This window comes from Mustela nivalis (assembly GCF_964662115.1).
Source record: "Mustela nivalis genome assembly, chromosome: 10".
NCBI classification, from domain to species: Eukaryota; Metazoa; Chordata; class Mammalia; order Carnivora; family Mustelidae; genus Mustela; species Mustela nivalis.
In genome coordinates this window covers 88948606-88967020 of record NC_139029.1, presented here as the reverse complement: position 1 = coordinate 88967020, position 18415 = coordinate 88948606, and the positions used below count along the sequence as shown (strand labels likewise).

The 18415-nt window shown below is 37.6% G+C and overlaps 1 protein-coding gene across 7 annotated transcripts in view; it reads right to left on the bottom strand.

Annotated features, from left to right (window-relative positions):
- NTNG1 (netrin G1) overlaps window positions 1–18415 on the bottom strand; it is a 344202-nt gene that overhangs the window by 136540 nt on the left and 189247 nt on the right. For all 7 annotated transcript variants that reach the window (XM_082688264.1, XM_082688266.1, XM_082688268.1 and 4 more), the window contains exon 3: window positions 12874–13514. In XM_082688264.1, the coding sequence (XP_082544390.1) occupies window positions 12874–13514 (641 nt within the window). The remainder of the gene's footprint in view (window positions 1–12873; window positions 13515–18415) is intronic.

Here is an 18415-nt window from a genome sequence, read left to right as displayed (position 1 = left end):
GCCATTTTGTACACAAACAGTAGTATACCCTTCTTAGTGTTTAAAAAAAAATTGTCATCCTCCCCAATGCCTAACACTCTACACAGATTTACAGCTGTTCCTCATTGCTTATCTCTAGTATGAAATCAAAACAGTCTGATATTAAAAGTCCTCTACTACTGGGGCACCTGGGTGGCTCAGTGGGATAAAGCCTCTGCCTTAGGCTCAGGTCATGATCTCAGGGTCTTGATATCCAGTCCCGCATTGGGCTCTCTGCTCAGCGGGGAGCCTGCTTCCCTTCCTCTCTCTCTGTCTGCTTCTCTGCTACTTGCGATCTCTGTCAAACAAATGAATTATATTTTAAAAAATCCTCTACTACTATTATGATGCCTGTCCTTTAGGCCCACTTCTCTAATTGCTTTTTATCTTTCTTCCACACAGAGAATGCTCTCTGCCTATTAACTATTTGCTTGACAAAATGTTATTTCCTCCAACTAGCATGGAAGCCCCTTCCAAACTCAAAACACTGCTCAACATCTTTCTTCATCTCAAAGCCAAGAACAACATTAAAAATAGCAAAGGATTAAGAATGTTAAATATCTTAGAATTTCTATGTTTTATTTTGTTGAGACAAGAAGTATTATCTTTTTTCTGTTACTTATTTTTACTTTTTATGTGTTAAATATACATAACAGAATTTACCATTTTAACTATCTTGAAGTGTATGGTTTTGTAACATGAAGTATATTCTCATTGTTGTGGGATATTCATAATTGTTATTGTTGAGTTAAAAGTTTTTCTATACTCTAGATATCAATTACTTATGATATATGATTTGCCAATATTTTCTTCCATTTTGTGGGTTGCCTTCCACTCTTGGTGGTGTCCATTAATGTGTAAAAGGTTCTAATTTTGATGAAGTTTAACCTATCCATTTTTTCTTTCATTGCTTATGCTTTTGGTGTCACATTCCTGAAATGATTGCCAAATCCAGTATCATGAGTTTTTTCCCTATGTTTTCTCCCAAAAGTTTCATACTTACAGCTCTTACATTTAGGTCTTTGATCCATCTTGAGTTAATATTTGATAAAGTATAAGATAAGGATCTAAGTTCTTTTTCTTTTTCTTTTCTTTTTTTCTTTTTTCTTTTTTTTTTTTTTTTTGCATGTGGATATCCAGTTTTACTATCCAGTTTACTATCCAGTTTTACTAACATCATTTGTTTGAAAGATTGTCTTTTCTCTTTGGTGGGACTGGCTCCCTTCTTGAAAATCATTTAGTGATATGTACAAGGGCTTATTTCTGGATTGTATTATATTCTATTTCTCTATTAAGTCTACTTGTTTTCTGATAAACACTGTTTTGATTACTATGGCTTTGTTGTAAGTTCAAAATTTTAAAAAAAGTGTAAAATTTCCTCAACTTCCTTCTTCTTTTTCAAGATTATTTTGGGTTTTCAGAGTTACTTGAGATTCCATATGAATTTTATGATGGATTTTTCTACTTCTGCCAAAAGTGTCATTGGGATTTTGACAGAGATTGCTTTGATTCCAGAGAACACATGGGGTAGTAGTGACATCCTAAGATTTTCCAACTCATGACCAGGAAATTTCATTTATATTCTCCTTCAATTTCTTTCAGCAATATTTTGTAGTTTTTAGTATACAAATCATTTGCCTTTTTGGTTAAGTTTATTGCTAAGTATTTTATTCTTTTTGATGCTATCATAAATGGTATTATTTACATAATTTCCTTTTTGGATTATTCATTGTTATTATATAGAAACACAACAGATATTTGTGTACTTGTGTATTTGATGTATTTACGTATTTGTGTACTTTAACTTTATCGTTAAAACTAATTTTATTCAATGCTATGTTCAATGAATAAAATGTGAAAAATACAGAAAAACAAAAATGAATCAAATTATCCACAGTTCCTCCACTCTGAGCTAGCTAGCCATGCAATATGTTCTTTCATTTTCGCTCTCTCTTCTTCTCATAACTATTAATATTTTTAGTCCTCTTTTGCTGCTTAAGAGTATATAATGAACTTGAATTATTTTAGTTAAGACATATGTTCATAAAAGGTCACTGCCTGTTTCCTTGTCTCCTTAGCTCAAATTTTTTGAAACCCAACACTGGCTCTATCAATATTTAAAGGCCTCATTTACAAATTGTAAGGATGACTGTTATATATTTTTTAACTACTTAGTTGCTGAACCCAGGAGGCAAATGTCGTTTGAAGATAGCTTTGGGATAAACAGTGCTATTGTGATTTCACTAAATACTTCTTGGGGGTGGGTGGAAGAGTCCAGTTCTTTTCATGGACTTGTTCTCACCCAGGAAAGAAATTATGAATCTCGATTTTGGTCTTAAAGCACCAATCAGACAATAATAAAGAAAACGTGTGTGTCTGAGTGGAGTAATACTCATTTATCATGAATAGATATAGGACTCTGTTATCTGAGGTAGATAAATTTTATTCTCTATCTCTGGTCAATTTGTTGAAGTCTGAAACTTTGCAATTTTAGCATTTTAGATGAAGTGGCATTACCAAAACTATTGGGCTTAGCTGTAGATCCTTTGTAGTCTTATGTAAGGAATACACACTGGTGGTCACAGGATGCCAAGTGAGAAGTGTGTAGATACTTAGAATTGTTGGTTTCCATGCTGCTCAACAGGGTATTCCACACACATTCACTTAACCCATAAATAAATATTTGTTGAATTCCTACTATGTGCCAGGCCCAGTGCTAGGCACAGAGGACAGGTCGATGAGTAAAATACAACAAGTTCCATCTGGGCCTAATTTCTAGTTATGTAACAGTATCATCCTTGGTTAGTTGGTTTAACCATTCTGTTTCACATCCAAAAAAGAGGGAGTTAGATTACATTATGTCATGGTTTCTTTCAGTTCTAAAAGAAATGATTTTGCAATGCTATTATTCTATTTGGCATACACACTGTCTATATAATTCCAGTACAGGAGGAATTCATGATGCTGTCTATTTCCAACCTGACAAATTGCTGACCTCTTACACTTCCCCCTCCCATCATATCTTGACTCCCCCTCCACCTACTGCTTCTCTGTTCCCAGCAACACTGGAAGATTAATAATTACACATGGATGTCACAAATATGTTGTAAGAGCTTCACTTTCTTGATATTCCACTAAAACCAAATGAGTAAAAGCAGCCAGGGCAGCAATCAATTCCTAGACAAGGTGATATCCCTTAGCTGTATACTATTTTTGGTTTTACTGGGCTCTCATTTGTTATTCATTAGCATTCCTAAGGAGCAAAAGAAAGGCAACATGCATTTAACTAAAATCAGCCTGTGGTTTCCAGAATATCTTCCAAAGCAAATGAAAAAAAAATTAAATATGAGTTAATCTTATTTTCCTCTAAATACATGACTTTAGTTTATTGCTGTAATTAGAGTTTGAAAAAGCTTACATTTGAGAGAAATAGAAATCTTCCAACATCTCTATTTATCTCTGAAACAGACCAGATTGTACCACTTGGCATTTCATTTTTTACATCTTTGCATCTTCCATCACCATTTCTTAAGCTTAGAAACAAAACAAAAATATCCCTATCTATTCCAATACTGTACTTAATTTCCTATAATTCTTAAAGAAAGATACACAGTACACCCCAAGGTTCAAAAAATAAGAGCACAGTTAAAAAAAGAAAGGTACTTCCTATCAAGGCCATACTTAAGATAGTCTCATTTTTTTACCCGGTGTAGCAACAATATAGGGAAGACGATAGCTAAAATTAGACCTCACTGCAAAATATCAATCTGTTCTTAGCACTGCAAATAGTTCAAACACACACACTCACACACACAAAATGTTTTCATTTATTTCCTTAAATCATATGAAAAGTCCAATAGCATTAGAGACTGAAGTAAAGGGATTTTGTTACCCTGCATGATTTCTATTGACGCTAGCTATGGTATTAATAGATGTTTTTGGCTAAGTTTGGGAGGGTCTGGATAAATAAAACGGAAATGTTTCTTTATCATAAGATATTGCAGGGCCTTTAATTTGCTAATATACATTGTAATTCTCCTAGAAGGAAATAATGAAAACATTTTCCAAATGCATTTGACCCTATGACCTTTGTATGAAGAGTAATTCTCAAAAACAAATGCAGTGTAACATTCTTATTTTGTAGATGAGGAGACTCTGCTTGGGACTTGCTCTGAGAATACAGAATTAATAACAGAGCTAGAGCTAGAACCCACTTCTCTTGACCCCCAGCCAATGTTTCCTTCTAAAGTAAGACAAAAAATGATTTAAGGCCCTAATGTTTTACTCTCTGTCTTCTCAATACATTCCTAACACAATATCAGTTGTATTGGGTACAGGTCACAAAGCAAAAAAGAGCTGACACAATATTCTGGATTGGGATTTGTGGACCGCTGGGATTTGTGAGGCTCCTATACACAGATTTAAGACCTACTCTGGGGGTGCCTGGGTGGCTCAGTTGGTTAAGCGATTGCTTTCTCAGGTCATGATCACGGAGTCCCAGGATTGACTCCTACACTGGGCACCCTGCTCAGTGGGGAGTCTGCTTCTCTCTCTGCCCTTACCACGGCTCATGCTCTCTCTCTCTCAAGTAAATAAATAAAATCTTAAAAAAGTAATAAAAAATAAAACCTAGTCTATCCATTGACTCAATGATTTTCAAGTGGGAATTTCAGGAGCAAATTCATTTCCCAAAACAAGCATTTTAAAATTTTCCTTTCCCCATTGCCACCGATTCAGTGGCCTTATTCAGATAGTTTTCTTACCTATAAAAAGGACACAGAAATAGCAACCATTTTATATGCAATGCAGTTAGTTCTGGTTAAACTAAAGTATTTAGTTCTAAAAGTTACTTACTTGAAATATAGACCTATATTGCAATGAAATCAACATATTCACACAATCAAACTGATATGATAAAACCCATTACTATTAAAAAGTCCATGACATTAATACATTTATTCTTATATCTGGAGAATGAATGGAAATGGTGTTTCTACTGGACAACTGATTACATATATGCACAAAAACTCTTCCACTAAATATAAACCAATGGCCATGACCTCCTAAGTTGTCAGGAAATAACTCTGATCCTAGGGACAAAGAAAACAGTGAGACCAAAGATGTCAACCACTGTCTTAGAATTAAAAGCATGGCTCCAGAAGTTGGACACCAGAATTGAGCGCATCCCTGTTTTCCATTGTTGGGGTATGCAGAGATAGCCAGAATATAGCTTCTTACACGAATGCTGAAGTAAGTGAGGGAGGAAATTATTTCATTCTTTAATTATGTGGTATTTTGCCTAACTATCCTTTTGTTTCTTAAAAAGGAGACATCTTTCCTTTAATGACCCACTAGTTTAAAAAAATCTATGGCACTGGAGAATTAAGGATAAGGAGACAAGCTCTTAAACTGGGTTGTTTTTCTGCACACTAATGAAGTTCATAATTTAATTGGAGGAATTATTAGATACATTCTCTCCTTATAATGGTACAAACCTCAGAGGAAAATGACCTGCTTATGCATATATTCTCCTTATAATTCAAGAAATCCTCAAGGATTTAAGAAATATGTTCCAAATCAGAATGGCACTCGGTTGTCCACTTAAAATGGGTTCATACCATAAATCTTGATTCTAAGCATTGCCACTGGAGTTAAGTAGCAATTCTTTTGTGTTGTTTTTTATTTTTTTATTTTATTTTATTTTTTTTTAAAAGATTTTATTTATTCATTTGACAGAGATCACAAGTAGGCAGAGAGGCAGGCAGAGAGAGAGAGAGGAAGGGAAGCAGGCTCCCTGCTGAGCAGAGAGCCTGATGCGGGGCTTGATCCCAGGACCCTGGGATCATGACCTGAGCCGAAGGCAGAGCTTTAACCTACTGAGCCACCCAGGTGTCCTGTTTTTTATTTTTAATTAAGGTTACTAAGCTTTTATCTGAGTGCTCTTATTTATTGAATTTCATTCTTCCTTTAAGAGATTTGAAATTAAAATTTATTTTTTATTTTTTATTATTTTTAAAGATTTTATTTATTTATTTGACACAGAGAGAGAGATCACAAATAGGCAGAGAGGCAGGCAGTGAGAGAGGGGGAAGCAGGCTCCCTGCTGAGCAGAGAGCCTGATGCGGGGCTGGATCCCAGGATCCTGAGATTGTGATCTGAGCCAAAGGCAGAGGCTTACCTCACTGAGACACCCAGGTGCCCCTGAAATTAAATTTTAAAAATTTGGATGGCAAAATGGTTACATATTCATTTAACTTGAAAAAAATAAAAAAAGACTCGAGCATAGGATCATTGACTGCGAATTTATGAAATGAAGTAGTACACTTATTCACTACAGTTCCAGAAGAGATAATGTGTCCTAATATACGGAAGTTAAAAGGAAAAGCACATTATTCTCAATTGAAAGGTAAATTCTCTTAAAGTAAGTTAGGGTAGCTGGTCATTTCCAAGTTTATCCATTAATATCTGTGGTTTGTTTTGTGTTTAATGATGCCTATTAAGCAGGAGTGGTTGCAGGTATTAAGTTTGTGGAAAAATGTGGGGGGAAAGTAACATTTAGAAAATTCAGTTCATTTCTTTACTTTTTTGCTCCCCTCAGAAAATAAGAAACTAACATCAGAATTTTATTTTAGCTGTGAAGCACTTAGATCTAACAAATAATCACCTAGATCTAACACAGAAATTAGTTATGTGTTAATTGGATATATTAGTCCAATCACACATTATAAAATTGATAAAAGTGAGTTAAGAAGTTAGGGTTTAGATAAACACACAGCAATCTGGCAGAGTGAAATACAGAGCTGGGAGTCATAGAGAGAGTGACTCCCAGAACATTCCAAGAAGGGCAGAGCCACAAGACTCACTGATTCGTTGTTGCCATTGAAAGACGGCCCCTTTGGGAACATTCTAGGTCTTCTGTATGGATTGAACTCACTTCAGGCTAGTGTGGCTGGAAGAGCATAATGTAGACAGTATGAGGTTTGTAATTAGCAGCATGATTTGTCACTTTATTATGTGTGGGTTTAAAAAAAAAAAAAGTATGGAATTTCTCTGTTCCTCGGTTTTCTCATCTGAAAAATGGAGTTACGTACCTGCCTGCTTCACGAATTTCTTGTGAAGATTCAAAAAAAGAAGGTACCTGCCAAGAACCTTGTAACCGGAGTGCCATACAAATGTAAAGGGTCGTTACTTAAATATTAATGGGGGCTATTGAATGACCTTAATTCATCCTTCTTTTCTTTTCCTCCTAATTCCCCGATTATTTCTCAATTTCTAACAGAAATTACATCTTACATGACAGTGTTCCAGAGTCCTGTAAATGTTCTATAAGTGACCATAGTTATTTATAATTACAAGGGAAGACACCCTATTATATCACTGTCCTCCATTCCCTGAACTTCAACCATCACAAGGAAGGTGGTAATTTTCAAACTTAAACTTCTATCTCAAATGTCTCCCTGCAACAGCAGAGCAGTACTTTTAAACCCTTGACTGGACTCATCATTGGGATTCCTACCAAAGTATGGTAGGAATACTACCATATTCCTTCTTTATTCAAAATCTGATTGGTCACCAAGTCCTATTGACTTTGTACATAGCTCTATCAAACCCTTATGTGATGATGACTTTTGTAGGATTTAGAGAGATTTTCTGGATTCCCCATTTGGGCATCAGGACTTGGAGTTACAGCTGCTCTCCTGCTGAGCCACGTGGCTGCTGTCCTTGTCTTATGCAGTTCCTCACTAACTACAGCCGCACTGAAATACCCTCTAGTACCATTGCTTTTCCATGTTTCTCACTTGCACTTCGTTGCTCTATGAGAATCCGCATCATTTTAGATTTCCTAGCACATGGGGAGCTCAGAGGCCAAGATGCCAGAATCCTTCACTGCTTCTTGGAGACGCTGAAGATCCACAGAGAGAAAATGGAAGGGCTTCCCCAGGATTTGTCCACTCAGGCCGGTTCTCAACCTTCTGGATTTCCTTAACAGGCTGTGCTGTTCTTAAGCATAACTGGTCACCTAAAACAGCCATTCCACCCTGGCTACTTGGCATTCCACAGCACTGATTTCAAGTTGCCAAGCAAATGTGATGTCCTCATCAAAGTTTTTCCTAGGCTTTGCAGATTATATTAGTAGAGCCTTCCCTGTCATCATATTCGTGTGGCAAAAGCACTGGACCCAACTTGCTTTCCTAACCCCCCCATGTCTGTGCCCATTCTGGTTTCAGCTCCTTGAGAGCATTGGCTATGTATGCCTTGTGCATCTCTATATACCCACTATCTAAGCCAGCATCCATCCCAGCTTATCTTGTTTATCTTGGAGAAAAACAATGGGGCACAGAAGACAAAATCAATTCTGTAAACAGGAAGGGACAGCTTACTACCGGTGAGGTGCTTGGTCTAACAGCTAACTACCTGTGAGGTGCTTGGGCTGGCACAGCAAGGGTTGTAAGAAATGAATAAACACCACAGAGAAAAAAAAATATGATAAAAATTATGAAAAAAATTATTGATAGTTATGTTCAGAAATATTGTGTAATGAGGCAAGTAATGGAGATGTGGGTTAGAGTTTTCTAGGTCACTGAGAAAAGTTCTGACAATTCCATCCTAAAGTTTTTGAGGCTGAAAAAGATTTTCTAGTATCTTATGTCTGAAATCAGTAGCCTGATACATTGCTGGTAGCACATCTTACAGATAAATGAGCACATTGTCAAATGTTCGCTTGTCTTTCAGATTTAACAATTATTATAATAAGTCACATTGCTTTCTTGAAACTGTTCATCCCAAAGAAACAATAAACAATGCTGAGTTAATAGATTACAAAACCTATGCATCTGACAAAGATAGTGTTCAACTTTTCCACTAATTTAATTATGGAAAGCTTAGAAGGAAACAAAATATTTAAAAATCAAAATTTCTAATTGTGTAACTAAGAAAACATTTTGGACATTATCTATATTTAACAGCCCATGAATGGAACTTCCTGTCTGTATAAAAAGATGTTCAGAACAAATATCTACTCTTCATTCTCCTCTCACCTCTCATCTGGGTAGATTTTATTTATGCATTAGACGACCTTTTTGGCCATTAGAACCATCTTGCTTCAACAGTTAATTAACACAAGTACCATAATTTAATACAGTTAATGCTACTTGATGCCCTTTAATGTACCTTCCATTAGTGATATTATTGTAGTATTACCCTGTAAATTAAAATGAGATCAAGACTAAGAGAGCCACTCTTTAATTAAGGTACTGGCACACTGCACTCGTCTATTATTCACTAGAGAAAATCACCCTGATTTACTGAAGTAGGACAACCATAAGTCAGAATTAGTCCATGAAGATTATTAGGTTTATTGAACAATGTAAGTACTATGGAGTCGCTGAGATTGCCAACAGCCATGTTTCCTCTTTTCCCTCCATTATCTTAATAAATACACAATGAGAGGGAGTAAATGGAAGCAAAATAAGTATGCAGCCAAAGAGGCATAAAATTTTTATGATGGGATTATAGTTTTTGTCACCAGTAAATAGGTATGTGATGCGTGGCGTGCTAAAAGGAACATAAATGCTACATTCTTCTAATAACGATCAAAACATTACTTTTACACCAAATAGTAACCAGTATGAAACACAAAGGCCGTGTGCACACGTGCATGAGAAGCTGAGAATTGGAATTCATTGTCAATTCAAAGATTCTCTACCTGTGTTTGTTTCATAGCTGAAAAATCTTATATTGTTTGTATTATATCTTTTATAGATATGTGCCCGCTTTGCCCAAATAATTCACACCAATTCCCACATTACAGTGTGGGTAGTAGTAGAGTAAAAAGTCAAAAAGTATCCTTATAATGATCAGATATATTCATATAATGGCGTGTTAAATGCTGCAGTCATTTCAGGGAGGGTTGAAGGAGACAAAGGCCTGTTACATTTTGGAAAGTTTCTATTGATGACGTCTTTGAAAAGGAACCCTTAGAACCTTCCTTTGGGTATCATCAATTAATATTCAATCTTTCTACAGATGATTTGCTATCTATGAAACAGACGACCTAGACCACTAATCCTACTGAAGTTTTCAGGGGTAAAATGTACAGATGAGCTTCTGTACTGAAAGGCTCATGCACCAGGGGCTGCTCAACCGCTCTCTTTACGGCCTCCATTTCCCTTATATAACTTAAAAGCTGGAGATACGCCTGAGCCGTCAGGCCTTGCTTCCTTAGTCTCACCCCTAAGATAAAAATACCCCAGCCATCTGGTGCCTAGCATGGTACACACCAGCATCAGTTTTGCCCTGAGGAATTTGGACAGAGTTTAGAGGTGACAGAGGGGGCCCTTATGGAAGGAGCTCACCTCTACTGGACCTTTCCCTCTTGCCCAGCTGCTTCAGGAAAAGACGGTAGAGGTGAGTCCCAGAGAAGGGAGGATGTCTCCTGCAACTTCCCCAGAGCCCATCAGATGCAGTTGGAGGGTACTAGCAGGATCATAGATAAAAGAAAAGTGGTAAATCTGGTGGGAGTCTACTTTTCTAACATGCCACTTTTAAGGGATAGTATCTTTGACCCCCATAGAGAAAGCATAAAAATTCCTGTCACTTTAAAGCATATTTACACCGTCTTTTTTAAATAATCAGAGGAAACAAAAATGAATGTGCAGGGGCACCTGGGTGGCTCAGTGGGTTAAAGCCTCTGTCTTCGGCTCAGGTCATGATCCCAGGGTCCTGGGATTAAGCCCCGCATTGCATTGCATCTGGCTCCCTGCTCAGGGAGACTGCTTCCTCCTCTCTCTCTGCCTACCTCTTAGCCTACTTGTGATCTCTGTCTGTCAAATAAACAAATAAAATCTTTAAAAAAAAAAAGAATGTGCAGGAACACAAATAACTCCAACAATGTTTACTTCCTAACCAAAAGCTTCACACAACTGACTTCTTTACCAGTGGAAGATGAGACAGTGTTTGCAGAAGTTGGACTTTAAGGATTTTGGCTTGGATATAAATGTCTCAAACTGCAGGAAAACTGAATTAGATGATTTTATCTAACAGTGAAGATCACACTAGGATTCAAATTCAAACCTCAGCTTATGAATTTTGACACTTATTCTTGTAAGTGAACTGAATACTTGTTACTTTGTTATAGAATGCTATGGTTAACAACATCAACATCCATTATTTTTATATATTGTAGTCCCCAAGAAGGAAGAACTGGAAACTGATGATCACTTACAAAAATATTTAGGAGTATAATGGCTACATTTTACTATAAATAGCCAATTCATATTTCAGGCCCCAGTCCCAGATTGTCCTCTGGTTGTGCCCTGCTGATCTGTAGGCCTTCCTCTACACCCTGCAACCTCCAAGTTCAGTGCTGTACCAGTGCCTACTCCTTGCAGAAATACTATTCTGCTTTCAAGAAATCTTCATCATATGTCACCAAGATCTTAGTTAGTGGTTTTTAAAGAGGCTCCTTTGCTAAAGACTCCTGACTCTCCCGGGAGGAACATCCAGTTCCTGCTGCTTCCCACAGTTCAGAATCTGAAACCTCTACTACCACATTGAGGTCATGTCCACCACTCCATTCTGTGTGCCTGTTACGACTTTCACCTTAACATCAGTGGCCTCTTCTTCCTTCTACTGTACAGATACAATATTATTATCAAAAAGATAGGTTGAGTGAACTCTCAGAAAGACCAGGGAGTCTCAACACTTCTCCGGTTTCTGAGGACTGGGCTATCTTAAGGAATGTTGGATGCCAATTCACTTAATGGAGCCTGCTGTATTTGTTTAAATTTTAGGATTGCCTAATGAGACCTATATGATTTTTGGGCCATTTATATTCTTAACCTCATCTATTCTGACTTGAAGCTCTCTCAGCATTTTTAGAATGATTATTGCTTGCTTTCTCTCTCTTTTTTTTTTTTTTTTTAAATTTTGCTGTATACCTCACTGATTTTTGGTTTTCTCAACCAATGACTTCATGCTTCAACTACTGTCAATTGGTTATTTGGTTACCAACCATACCACAGTTAAGAAATCTGGTTGAACAGCTCTACCTTAGAGGTCCTGGTTCTTATTACCTGAGTTTTTCATTAAAAAGCATCCTCAAAATTCTTGGAAACTTGCTCCAGTGTGTCTCTGATGCATTATCAAAACCAAAGATATGCCTGAGGGTGACTGCTAATGGTTTTAAACTCTGGTCCATCTGTATTTGACCCCAAAAATGAAGGGAGCCTCCCTCAGGTCCATATTTAAGTGGCAGCATATCTTTTTAAGGCAATAACCATGAAAACCCCGAAAAGCAGAGTTCACTCCTTTTTAACAAATGCATTGTGCTTCCTAAGTGCTTTTGGTTCCGATTTAATAAATTTAAAGGGATATAACTCACAGTTCAGAAACTGTGCTTTGTGCAATGCAATGAAATGTAAACGGAGAGAGAGACCATGTGGAAATCCTATCTGTCATTTGAAAATAATGGAAAGATGTATTCTTGTTTCTTGTTATCTTTTAAAGAGCAGCTGACTTTGTTCCCCCTGGCTTCACTGCCTTAAAGATTTGAGCCACCCCCTGATCTAGGGAGCTCCTTGGACTCAAATAAGATGCTACTTTTTTTTTTTCCTCCCCTTCTGTTTAAATTCTAAGAAATTCTGCCAGGTTCAGGTTCAGTGACAGTGAGTCTGGGATCACAAATTACTGCTGAGTAAGAAGGGTCTCAAATTTATCCAGACCTAGCTCTAGACTGTGTTCCTGAGGAAATGTTGTAGTAGAAAATGGCTCATGTCTCTCTAACCTGTGGGACCAACATACTGGCAGTTTCTCTGAACCACCATTCTCATTCCAGTCAGACAGATGTTTTCTTACCTTCCGTGCACCTTTATGTCTGAGATCGCATAAAAGTAGCGTGCCAAGTGTAGCTCATCTACAAATATTTCCCCAACCGCTGGTCTCAAAAGCCTTATCCTCAGGTCTGTGACTGTAAAGAAATCTCTGAGTTTCTTGGTTGTATCCAGCTGTCCGTAGAGAGAAGCCATATTGCGTAGCCACGGTCCAGCAAAAAATGCAAACCTGTCTTTGATTTCAAAGTGGATTATTTTGCTATTTGTCATATATCCCGTAGAGTACTCTTCAGTGCAAATGATTTCTAAGACCGTACGCTGTGATAAATCCTTCACAGATTTGGGATCCATGTGAAAAGCGTCTAAGCAGTCTGTGGCGTAATACTGGTAGGGTTGCCATGTTCGTCCATAATCGAGAGATTTCTCCAGGATCATTTGGTCAGGACGCCCCGATTCAAAGGTAATAACTATATTGTCTGTGAGCTCAATGGTTTTGCTCCAAGATAGAGTGATGTTAACCTGAAGAGGCTTGGGATATTCCTTCCAAGTAGCAGACTGCCAAAACGTGGAGGGATGTCTTCCTTCAAAATCAAACATCAGCTCAGGGGGGTGCGCCAGCTCTGGGGTGCTTGCATCACACTCATTATTGCACATGTAGGGGTTGCCCTATGGAAGAAGAACAGAAGAGGGTGCATCAAAACACTGGTTTGACAGAACTCTTGCCATTGCTGTTGCTGAGTAAAAGGCTAGGAAGGAAGGAAAGGGTGGGACCCTGTTTGCAATAATCATTTTTATTTGCCCTCACTGGATTCTCCTCTTTAAAAGCTTTGGAAAAAAAAAATGAGGCAATATGGTAATTTTCGTGTCTGGTTTCCTTCCATGGGCTTTAAGAAATAAAAACAGTTTATTTATCCCATATGTGTTAGACCCATAATGTGGCCCCAGAAGCACAAAGACACTGAGCAACTATCTAACAGCTCAACACCTCAGCGTCCTCTCAGAAAGATGCGTTAGAAAATCAAGGAAATCCCTCCATGCCTCAAGGACGTTCTTCAAGAGCACAATTCTTTAAAAAGTCATTTTTCAAGCAAACCTTTAGAATTAGCAATGAACTGTAGATACCTATGCCCTGTTTGGGCAACAATACCCCCATATAACATTCAGCTTCTTCTTGGTTTGCCTCAAATCCATCATACTTAACCAGGCCCCTGTTTCATAAAGCCTGTTCTTAAAGCATTTACTTTGTTCACCACAAATCATTAAAATGTGGTATACTATGGGCTCTGGGGCTTGGTACAAACATCTGCCATCCTTTTAGCTAGAGGCAAGGGGATTGCATAGGAAAGACTTGGGGCAGGAGCATGCTCCAAGTTATGAGGACAGGAAAATCCAGTACTTAATGAGAAATATGCGTCACAGCCACTTAATGTGTTACTCTGTGCCGGCCCAGAGTCCGCTGTCCAGGGATGTTAGCTGTTACTATTACTTCCCCCTGACAAAGGCTGTCTCCTTCACCCTCCACTCAAACAAGAAGCTGGAAATAAATCTTGAATCACAACAAGTTATAACACCATTTATGCTACACTTAATGGCTGCTTTCAGTTTTCATCAGATGATTCCACGGCAAACAGCTGGCTCCCTGATTCTTGTTTATTTTGTGTTTAAGAAAATAAATGGTATCATTTGGAGTCAACTATTCAGGCATTTCTCCCTAATCCTCTACTGGGTAATTATAAGCATGGATGGGTGAAAGAATCGACCCTCTGACATTGTCCTTAGGCTTTCTCTTGTAATTACAATTAGACTTTTTTTTTTCTTTTTCATGAACTGAGAGCTTTTCATCATACCTGCAGGATGCATGAGCTGGGTCTCAAATAATGAATTTACACTTTAGACCTCGACGCTCAGTTACCAGCTGACTCCCATGAAATGTGAGATGAACACTGGAGAATTGCTTTGGCCTCTCTAGAGGCAATTTCTATGTCAGCTAATACTTTCACTCTTTTTTTCCCCATTAGTGCAACTGAATCCTAAAGCTGGCAACAGGTTTGGGGGACTTAAGTATAATTGAGATGGGGTAGGAGAAAGGAGAGAAGGTACATTATTTGAGGAACAGAACTGTTTTAAAAATACATTCAAGGCGTCAGTGATAATGGAAATGTTTCTGTACTTCTCTCTCGAATTTCAATTCCCTATTCCTGATCCCAGCGTCTGTGGCACTATTTATAGTATCCCCTTCAAAACAAGCCAAGGGGGGAAAATAAGTTTCTGTTCCAGGTGGAATATATCACCAAATTTATTATTATTTAAGCTCTCTTAAGCATACCAGAGAGCCAAATGCAAAGCTCTGAAAACTGGCAAAGGCTTTTTATGGAGGGCTATAAATATTGTGGAATCTGTCAAGATTTATAAATTCTAAATATATGTAAATGCACATTTTACTGGAAGGGGTCAGATTTGCACAAATCACACCTTCAGTTGAAATTTACTGAAAAAATATGGTCACTTCAAAATCGACCAGCATGTTGCCATCTGCACAATCATTAACTTGGATGCTACCACCTTCCTCCTGACAAAAGCATCTTCATCTGAGGTCAAGGGCATCAAAACACAGGAAATCAGCTCTGCAGGATACACCAGGATGAGTTATTAGACATTTGTATTAAGTTATGTTGGAAGATGGCATTTCTTGGACTTTACCATCGATGTGCAGATTTTCTCAAAGGGGGATAGGGTACTGAGACTGAGAGGGAGACATAGCAGGCTGATTCTGGGTATGGGTGGATCCTAGCAAACCCATACATGGTTTTATGTCTTAGGAAATAGACTTGAGGATGTCTACCTAAAAAAGCATTCGTTGTTACATTTGGTAAAATGTGTTGACAATAACTATAATTATTTAGAACTTATGGGTCAGACCATTTATATACATTATCCCAGGTAATCCTTTCTTCTGCTACTTTACAGAAGAGAAAACTGAGACATAGAGAAGTGTTCTCTGAGTTGCCCACATTCACATAAAAAGGTGAGTAAGGGACTGAGCCAAGACCCATGTGTCCTGCCCCTGCCCTGACCTTTTTCAGTTCTCAAGTCAATGGTGTTACTTGTGATGGAACCCGGTCTTAGAAACCAGATTGGTAGTAGAAAGGAAGAGTCTAAGAGTTTTAGAGTCCAAATGAACATTATCATACATTTGAGATATCCTGAAGTTATGAATCTTCCTTAACTTCACGTAATACCTAGTTTCAGAACCTTTAATTGGCCATAGAGCTCCTTTTCGCTTTAGTAACCCCTCTTTCTATGCCCTAGAAGTGGTGCTCTGGAAAACATCCTTTGAGATACTCTGCTTTGTATTACTCTTTGTATTAGGTGTGGATGCCAGATAGCATTGCACAACTCAAAGTTTTAGCCCTATAATGAAGACATGGCCATACAAAGCACTCCTCTGCTTTTGTTCCCCAAGGACACCCTTCCACTGGGGCTCAGCAGGACAGCCAGCTCAGGATAAATGCTTCCATTTACATCAAATTGTCAGCCATCAAAATGCATGCCAGGACAAGGAGACAATTTTATTGCTTTGCACTGATTTTGTGCTTTAGGCACCTGAAAAATGAGAAAAAAGTTTCATGCATGCAATAATTATTTATTGATTGCCCACTATACTACTATATTTAAGGCCCTTGTCTTGACTTTCAAGATGCAGGCCTAAACAAATCCCAGTCTTGGCTTTCAGCAGAACTTCCATTTTAGTTGGAGGAGATACACTAAAGAAACAAATACATCGTGTCCCATAATGCTACTGGGAGGTAATCGCTCTGGAGAAAAATAAAACCAATTAAAGAGGAGAATGGTGTTGGAGGAGAGATACTGACTGTAATTTTATATTGGGAGGTCAGAGAAAGTCTCTCTTGGATAATGTGACATCTGAGCAGATTAAGAACAATTCCCAGTTTACACCGGAGATGATCAGAGTTTGACCAGAATGACAGTTTTGTCCTTCATCTGACTCTACTCTTAGTGATAATTTCAGCAGCATAGCAATTTATTGAAATGGATGAGTAAACAAATCATTTCTAATGAGAATCTATACCAAATGGCTGTAGATTCCCCCTGTCCCCGCCCCCAAAATCAATTGAACCATTTTTATTTCATAGCCCTCATACTCTTGTAGAAGAGTCATGATTTGATGATCATTAACATAACTTACTGAGAGATGATGATACTGACAGAAAATTAGTAGGGAGAAAAAAAAAAAAAAAGATTTCATTTTGGTCCCCTAAGAAAAAAGCCTGCATTTGTAGTAAGAGATTGAGAAAAAAAGAGAAAGCTGAAGATCGAGCTGAAAACCTTACTGTTCTAAAAAAGAAAGCTGGAGGAGAGATTACATGCTAAAATATTTTGTGTAAATATTTCATATGGGTGTGATCTGTAATACTGTTGTTACAGAGAATCATCAATATGAAAACAATTGCTGTTAAAAGGATTAGATTAATTAAATTTTCAACAACTTCAACCCCACCCTAATCCTCCCTAATACCATTAACAATGAAATTTCTATAAGAAAAATAACTTTCCCCTACTTGTGAAAGCAAAGAACTCTTCTTGAAGCTAAATCTAACAGATTCAGGCATTAGCAAGAGTAAGTAATTATTTTGTGGCCAGCAGGCAGCTTTAAATAGATCTTAATTTAAGTCCTACAAGCAACAGTCCTTAACTGATTGTCTATGGACAAAGCAGAAAATATTTATGACTGCGCTGATAATATTTACACCATTAAGAGATGCCTAAATAATTAAACAGATATTGCTGCTAAATGTTTTTATAACAATTAGAAGATGAAGATTGTGATGCTTAATTTCATTAAAAAACAATGTTAATATTTTACCTCTGGGAGAACTGAAGTTAGTTATTAATTAGCACTTTGTAATCAACGTGGAATGTTATTCTTCCTTAATGTGCTTTCAGAACTTAAAAGGATAAATAAAAATTTGAGATGTATTTTTATGGTGTCTATTGATAGAATTACCTTCCTTCTGGTAAGAGATACTTTGACAAGCATATCCTTTCAACTGAGATCTGCTAGACTTTTCAGAGTTAAAAAAGAAAGCCCTACATAAGCAGTACTAACATAAAACTTGTGGTTCCTACCATTTGGAACTTCCCCTTCCAAGCTTTTTACCTTATTGGCAGACTATTGGGAATGACAGTTGGAAATTCTCCTAAGAGGTCTGCCACTGAACTGTATGTTACATGTCAAGCAGGCATGTACTTACAAGTTGTGGTGAGAAGCATTTGCGTTAACACTTACAGTGATCGTGAAAAACAGTGAGGTGGCGCTGCCTCACACCCATTTGCATCTGGCGCGTCCTTGCTTGTTTGATCACTAAGTGACATTTAAAAAAAAAAAAAGACACATAAGGTAAAGGGAGCAGAAACAGTATCCTGGGATAGCTCTCCCAACCTGTTTCCACTGTGACTTTGCAATAGGTATCACTGTCTTTGCCAGTGCAAGGCTATAAAAGGGTAAAGGAACGGGCAGTATAGTCTACTGCTCATCTCTCAGATAG